This window comes from Grampus griseus (genome assembly GCF_964374135.1).
Source record: "Grampus griseus genome assembly, chromosome: 2".
NCBI lineage: Eukaryota > Metazoa > Chordata > Mammalia > Artiodactyla > Delphinidae > Grampus > Grampus griseus.
This window is the reverse complement of record NC_139018.1, coordinates 2,340,467-2,348,350: the sequence shown is the minus strand read 5'-3', so window position 1 is coordinate 2,348,350 and position 7,884 is coordinate 2,340,467. Positions and strand designations below refer to the sequence as shown.

General features: G+C 50.5%; 1 protein-coding gene across 1 annotated transcript; it reads right to left on the bottom strand.

Moving 5' to 3' along the window:
* Positions 1–2,879: 2,879 nt before the first annotated feature.
* LOC309818340 (ras-related protein Rap-2a-like) lies at positions 2,880–5,456 on the bottom strand. The gene has a single exon (XM_082648017.1). The coding sequence runs from the start codon at positions 4,658–4,660 to the stop codon at positions 4,058–4,060; it is 603 nt and encodes a 200-aa protein (XP_082504143.1). The 5' UTR covers positions 4,661–5,456; the 3' UTR covers positions 2,880–4,057.
* Between the last annotated feature and the right edge of the window lie 2,428 nt (positions 5,457–7,884).

Sequence of the window (7,884 nt, the reverse complement as noted above, 5' to 3'; positions counted from 1 at the left end):
ATAAATAAATAAAGCCCATTAAAAAAAACAAAAACAAAAACAATGGGCACCTTTGGGGCTCTCCATTAACTACAGAATTGGCACACAGCTGCTAAGCTTTCTGCCATTACATAACAGGAAGCCCTGTTGTTCACCTCCTTCTGAACCCTCACTGACAGCATCCTCAAAGTCCACCTTTCCACTGATGGTCTGTCCATGGTTATGTAGCATTTATCTAACAGTCCTCAGAATCCTTCTGGCCTCTGCCTACAGCCTGGTTCCAAAGCCAGTCCTGCACTTTCAGGTATTTGTGTGACAGCACCCCATTTCCAGTTACCAAAAAGCTATATTAGTTCTCTATTGCTGCATAACACATTACCTTAAAACGCAGTGGTGACAACAGTGAACATTTGTCATCTCAGTTTCTGTGGCTCAGCTGCGTCCTCTGCTCAAGGTCTCCCCCAGGCCGCAGCAAAGGGTCAGCTGGAGTGGCTGTCATCTCAAGGCTCAACTGGGAAAACATCCCCCTCCTGAGCTCCCTCATGAGGCTGTTGGTGGGTGTCAGATCCTCTCTGGCTGCGGGCTGGAGACATCAGTTCCTTGCTACAAGGCGCTCTCCACTGAGCTAGTCACAACGGGCCAGCTTGCTTTTCCCGGAACAAGGGCTCTGAGAAAGAGACAGAGTGGGTGAGCAAGATAGAAATCAGTGTTTCTGGAACATAATCTTTTTTTTTTTAGAGTTTTTAAAAAACTTTTACTTTACCTATCATATTTAATATTTCCAAGACTAAACAATACAGAATGCTTCACAAATTTGTGTGTCATCTTGTGCAGGGGTGGAACATAATCTTGGAAATGACACCCCATCACTCTTGTTATGTTATATTCCTTAGAAGAGAGTCACTAGGTCCTGCCCAGACTCAAGGGGAGGGAACCACACAAAGGCATGAGTACCAGGAGGTGGGGATCACTGGGGGTGTCTCAGAGGCCAAGAACCAAGAAGAAAAGGACAGATCACACAAGTTTAAAAGCGGGCAAAAAGAGCGGGCATTTCACAGAAGAGGAACTCAAATGTCATTTTAAAACCTCCAGGGGCTTCCCTGGTGGTGCAGTGGTTAAGAATCTGCCTGCCAATGCAGGGGACACAGGTTCGAGCCCTGGTCCAGGAAGATCCCACATGCCACGGAGCAACTAAGCCCGTGTGTCACAACTACTGAGCCCGCGCACCTAGAGCTCGTGCTCCGCAACAAGAGAAGCCACCACAGTGAGAAGCCCGCGCACTGCCTGCTCGCCGCAACTAGAGAAAGCCCGCGCGCAGCAACAAAGACCCAACGCAACCAAAAATAAATAAATAAATTTTAAAAAAAGAAATTAAAATAAATAAATAAAAATAAAAACCTCCAAAAGAACTCTCAGCGTCACGAGTTCCCTGGTGGTCCAGTGGTTAGGACTCGGCGCTTTCACTGCCATGGCCTGGGTTCGATCCCTGGTCAGGGAACTGAGATCCCGCAAAGCACGTGGCAAGGCCAAAAAAAAAAATTCTCAGCATCACCAGCACTCTGAATAGTATAAACTGAACCATAACACACTGGCAAGAAAAAGATCTGTCCGTGCCCTGAGTTGCAGGGCATTTGGAGAATCAGAAGCAGTCACCCTGACTGTGGGCAAGTGAATGTTCCTCACTCTTTGGACACCAGTTTCACATTCCCCAGTGCTAAACAAAGGGCTTGTGACTTGAACACCATTTTCGAGCTATCAGGTTGGCTGCCACAGTTTCATGGGTCCCTCCACCTGGGCACAGTGCTTCCGGGTAACATGGTACCCTGACAAGAGGTCATATCGGCCACTTGCAAATTCACTGTAGAGTTATTTAGGTCTCAGTTGAGGCCAGAGGGACTGCAGGAAACTTGTAAATAATATGCATAAGTTAGAAATTAGAAATGCAGGAAGAGAAAGAAAATTAGTGTCTGGGTCTTTCATTTTATCTGTGTCTGTGTGTGTGTGTGTGTGTGTGTGTGTGTATGTGAGCATATTACACCCCGAAGGCTGCTTCATACATATTCCTGAGGTCACAGCAGCGGCTCACCTGAGCCTGACCATTCCTGTGTTGACCAGTCAGTCAGGAACACCCCTGGGCTCTAAGCCGACGCTTGGATCTGAGTGGTAGTCTGAGATGGTTCTAGTAATTTAAAGGAAGAAATAGCTATTTATGTATTTTTTCCCGGATCAGGCCTGATATCCAGAGGGCCTGGGATCCAGGGACACAGAACCTCCCCGGAGGCCTCAGCATAGGCAGGTAGAGTCAGAAAGGCAGGGCAGGCAGGGCGAGGGGAGTCGCCAGCTGGCAGTCCTGGGGCCCCAGCTCTCAGGGCTGGGAAGGGGTTGCTGTTCACCCGCCCACCCCAGCCCCACACCCTGCTTTCTCTGCACCGCCCACACCCAGTCAGGGAACAGTCTTGGCTCTATAACCTCTGCTTCTGCAGGAGGAGGGGGCAGCTTTGGACGAAGCTGAGGCCAGGAGATGCTTCCTGCCTACCACCCCACCGCCCCCTCCCCTCCTCCCTGTGTTTGAACCGTCCCCTCGGAGAAATGATGGTTCGGAAAAGGGTGTGAGGTAATGCTGCCAGGAGGAGTGACCCCAGGAGACAGAGGGTCAGAGAGTAGTGACTTAGCTGGGTTTCAAGGCTTCAAAAGTAAGCACCCCAACTGCCCCAGCCCCCACCATCCAGGGGAAAGAGAAAGGGATAAAAGACAGGGGAGGTCCCAGCCTAGCCCTCTCCTGTGGGGCGAACTGGCTCTCAGGCACTGTTAGGTTCTAAAATATATTTTTTGTGTTAAAATCCATTCTTCTAGTCAAACATCATATACAATATAAATAAAACTCCCAGAGCCTTGTATAACCATCACTTTATAGATAACTTTCCTTTAACAAAATGATTTCAGATCGCAGGCACGGAGCTTTCCTTTTTATTATTTTTAGAAGTTTGCTCAAATGGCTAAGTTAGGTTCGTAAATTTGAAAATTTTGTTGCAACGGCTGAGGTAAAATTGTTAACTTGTGCAAATAAACACAAGTAACTCATATCAAAGACCAGTTTTTAAAATTATAAAACAATAATATTTTTAAACCAGTACAAGAAAAGTCTCTTCTATCGTTACGTGAAAACTATACAAAAAGATTCTTCACGTTTTGCTTCTACTTCAGCACCCCTGTCACTGTTAAGCTAGACAGGTATTCAGACAACGTATCCGACTCTGGCAAGTGACAGGGAAAATACCACCAGCCGCAGAAAGCACTTCTGCAAAAACGCAAAAAGATGTGGTGCCGCTTCCACCCTAGCAACTAACTTGTCCGGGAAAATAACTGAAAAGCAAAGGTATGGTGTACGGAGACTTTAGGAATTGTAGCTTTAGGTTCTAGAAAGACAAATATTAAAAACTATCAACTTCTAGAGTCATTTTATTTTCACTTAATTTACAGATGCAGAAATCGACTAGATGTCAATTACAAAACTGAAGGCAGAGCTGAACCGTCTTTGCCTGAGTACACAGTTGATTTTTCCCCTCCCAGGGTATACAACATCCCTTTCAAACCAATGCTTTGTATGTCATAACTATATTTAGAAATACGCAGAGAGGAAAATATTACTGCTGCAATTCAAGGCTGTAAATGAGAGGGGAACACATGAAAGCCTCATGGATTGGAAAGCTTCGATTTAGGTCATGTTCCTCAATCAATGTCAAATGTCAGATGACATTTGAAGGTGTTAATTATGACCAAAAAGAAAAAAAAAAAAAAGAATCCTGCAACAAACCCCACTCGAAGAAAAGGGTAATACTCTCTCCATACAAGAAAAGAAAATCGATTTTTAATTTCTTCTTCCAGCACTGTCAGAGGTAAAGTTTTCAACAAAGTATTTAAGAAGCTCTGGACAGTCTGAAGCGCCGGATCTGAGTCAATACATAGAAGCAACCACTTGTTTACAGCTGGGTAACTTTCTTCAAAAAGGCAGAAGGGTAAAGTGAGCTTCAGAAATCAAGAAAAGCGATGAACACAGGAATCATGAACCGTTTGCACATCAGCCGATGAACCTTTCCGATGGCCACGTCTCCTGCGCGTTGGTGGGGACGGCCGGAACCTCTTCCTCGGGCGGGGCCAGGGCCTCCATCTCGCGCACCACCTGCGTGAACACCTGGTCTACCATGAGTTTGCTCTTGGCCGTGACCTCCAGGAACGGGCACCGCCACTCGCGGGCCAGCGCGCGGCCCCGCGCCGTCAGCACCTGGCGCTGGGCGTCCAGGTCGGCCTTGGTGCCCACGAGAACCAGCGGCACGGCCTTGGACCCCCGCAGCCGGCCCATGCGCTCCCGCAGCGGCCGCACCGCCTCGAACGAGGCCTCGCTGCACACGCTGTAGAGCACCACGAAGCCGTCGCTGTTCTTGATGTACAGGTCCTTGAGGGTGACCAGGTGCTCGGCGCCCACCGTGTCCACGATCTCCAGCAGGGCGGGCGCCGCGTTCACCTCGATCACCTTGCTGAAGAGCTCCTCCACCGACGGCTCACACTGCTCGGGGAAGCTGCCGCAGGCGAACTGCGTGGCGAGCGCCGTCTTGCCCACGGCCACGCTGCCGAGCAGCACCACCCGGTAGCCCTTGGCGGGTCGCGGCCCCAGGCCCGCCATGGCCCAGGCGCGGCTGGCTGGACGCGCAGCCGGAGGAATGGCGCGCGGAGGCTGGGGCCCGGCCGCCGGGGCCGCGGGGGCGTGGAGGCAGGGCCGGGGAGGGAGAAGCAGGGGGGAGAGGGGCGGGGACGAAATCAGAGGGGAGGGGACCCCGGGGGCCTGGCGCTCTGGCTCTGGCGTCGGGGCCGCGGTGGACTTCCTCCGTCGCGCCCAGACCTGCCCCCGCCCGGCCCCGATCTGCTCCCTGCGGCTCAGAGGTCACCCGCCCCGCCTTCGGGACGGGGCCCCCCGCCCCCCGCCCCCCGCCCCCTTCTCCGGCCCCTGGTTCCCGCGCAGCGTCTGCCCCGCCCCCGGCCCGGGCGGTCTGGCGCCGGCCACCCCCCACCAGCTCCACGTCCCGGCCTCCCTCTCCGGTCGGTCCCGAGCTGCCGGCCGCGCTCCGCCCAGTACCCCGTCGGCCTGCCGGCTGGGGCCCCTCCCTCAGTCCCCGCTCCTTGCCACCCGTTCCTAGGAGAGCCCGCTCCGCCCGCGGGACCAGAAGGTAACCTGATCCCTTCCACGTCAGCCGGGAAATACCAGCATTTCTCCACCATTTCAGATCCAGTCTCGTGGCCGGAAGCCAGACTGGCCTCGCTCAAGGTCAGGCCTGGTGGGGCTGCGCCGCTGGGGCACCTCTCCTGGCCGGGAGGACCCCACGGAAGGGGGGACCGGTGAGGGAGCTTCAACCGAGGGCCCCACGTTGCTCGCTCCTGGCACCCATTCTGTGCCCCTCGTGCCCCTGCCTTCACTCTGGCCCCCGCCAGCGCCCTCTTGTCACTGAGCAGAGCCCAGGGGAACTTTATAAAATGTAAATCACATTTCACTTCCCCACTTAAACCCTCCCTGGCTTTCTATTGGGCCCTCCTGATCTAAGAGTAGAAGTGACCGCATAACTCCAACCCAAGCCTGACAATGAAAGCATGAACCCATTCACCCAGCGGCAGGCAAAAACCGAAAAACCCGGGGAAACGGGGCTTATCACCCTGCTTATAAAGGGGCTCCCCCAGGTCTGACTCCCGTGCCCCAGTCTCTCTCAAGCTTCCATTCTCCAGCTGCACAGCCTTCTTGCTATTCCTTGATGTCGGAGCAGAGAGGCTGTGTAGGGACAGAGGGGGCTGGACAGAAATTCTGGGATCGTCTACCTGAGTAAACTCCGCCCACTGTCTGTTTCAGGCACTAACAGGTGCCTTAGGACTTCAGGGGCCCTGCAGGCCTGGGTTGGAAGTGGAGATGAGATATCCACACTGTCCCTGTCCCTAGGCTTGGGGTACCACTGAACCTCCCTCATTCCGGTGCAGCCCTGAGGGAGCAGGGCCGCAAAACTGACCGAGCTGGAATTTCCTGGCTCCCTGGCGGCACAGACTCAGAGATAAAGGTTAAGTGACAATAGGACATCCCGCACCTCGGTGTCTGTGGTCAGCTACAGAATGTGCTTTTCTATAAACAGTGCATGGAACATCCTTAACGTATAATGTTAATTATATACTTATTACAACAGACAACTTGATTTCTAAATTGAGAAATCTTACAAGACTTATTCTCTGACTGCAAAGTAACAAAACTAAGAATCAATTTTTAGAAAAGGATAAACTGCAAACATTTTCTGGAGAAATGCAAGTTCCATATAGGTTTCAACAACTCCCCGTGGATAACTTTTGAGAGAAATAGGGGACTCACTGTGAAAACAAAGTCCCAAAATGCACAAGGAAAAAAAAAGTCACTCTGAGTGAGAGCCACTGGAAGCACCAGACAACAAAATCACATCCAGGAAACGGCAGGTATTAGTGTTAACAGACACACAAAATAATTATGTCTGTGTTTAAAGAAATAAAATCTTAAAAATATAAGCAAGGGACAAGAGACTGCGGCCAAGTCGTTTGAAAGAGATTCTCCCCCAAAAAGAAAAAAAAAAAACCTTCTAGAAATGGAAAACATAATCATTTATTATTTTAATTAACACAAAACACCCACTGATAGGTTAAACAGGAGATTAAACATGGCTGAAGAGAAAATAAAGCCAACAGTATTCAGAGATGTGAATAATCCTGGACCAATTTTCATCATACAGTGACCTGTGCCTGCAGGAGATAAGGGTTTCTTCAGGTTGCCATGAGGCTGCCGGACAGTCACAGGGCGCCTTAAATTGACAGTTGGCTGGTTTGAGCTTGTCATTATTATTTGAGGCTTTGAAAGCCCTTAGCAGAAGTCAGCCTGACCCCCAGTCCTTCTTACACTGACCTCAGTTCGATTAAAGGACCACTGCTACCGTGTAGGCCCATGCTTTACGTTCCATATGCATGACATCCTAATGCACCCCTAGTGAGTCACTGTAGCTGTTGCCACAGGCCAAAGCTCATCACCAGCTCACTTACCACCAGCAGTAAGCGTCCTACAACGGGGTCTGAAAGGTGCGTGACATATCTTAGAATTCTTTCCCAATGTTCTGCTTTCTACAGCCTCTTCTGGTACTAACTCTCTTAGTTCAGGTTCCCTCCAAAAGCGTAATCTATGACATGGGACATGGTCTTGTGGGCAAATAGTTTATTTTTGGAAGTGATCACGGAGATCAGGAACGGGGGCCCTGGAAAAGAGAAACAGGGACGGGGGGATCTTATGCCAGGTGCATTGCTGAGTTATCACTGCTGTGGGAATACTTGAGGAGCAGTATAGAATGAACATCAGAATTGTCCACTGATGCACAGAAGCGAGGGGAGCATGTGTCCACTGGCACCCATTCCTCATTGCTCCAGGGTTGCCCTGCAAACTCCCTCTTCCATGTGTGCACATGTGCCAGGTAGGTTGAGTGAGCTCCAGAAGCATTCCAAGCAGCAGCAGTAGAGAGCAAGGGCTGTGCAGTGCAGTTGAGGCAAGCAGCAGCCAGGCTCTATCTGCACAACTAGCTGGTTGCTGTAGCCGTGACTAGAGCAAGAAAGTGGACCCAGAGTACATGAGTTTAGGGCATAAAAGATGACTGACTCAGCTCTATTTTTTTTTAAATTGAAGTGTAGTTGATTTACAGTGTTGTGTCAATCTCTGCTCTACAGCAGAGTGACTCAGTTATACACACATATATATATATACTCTTCTTCTTTTTTTATTCATTTCCATCATGGTTCATCCCAGGAGATTGGATATAGTTCCTTGTGCAATACAGTAGGACCTCGTTGTTTATCCATTCTATACAT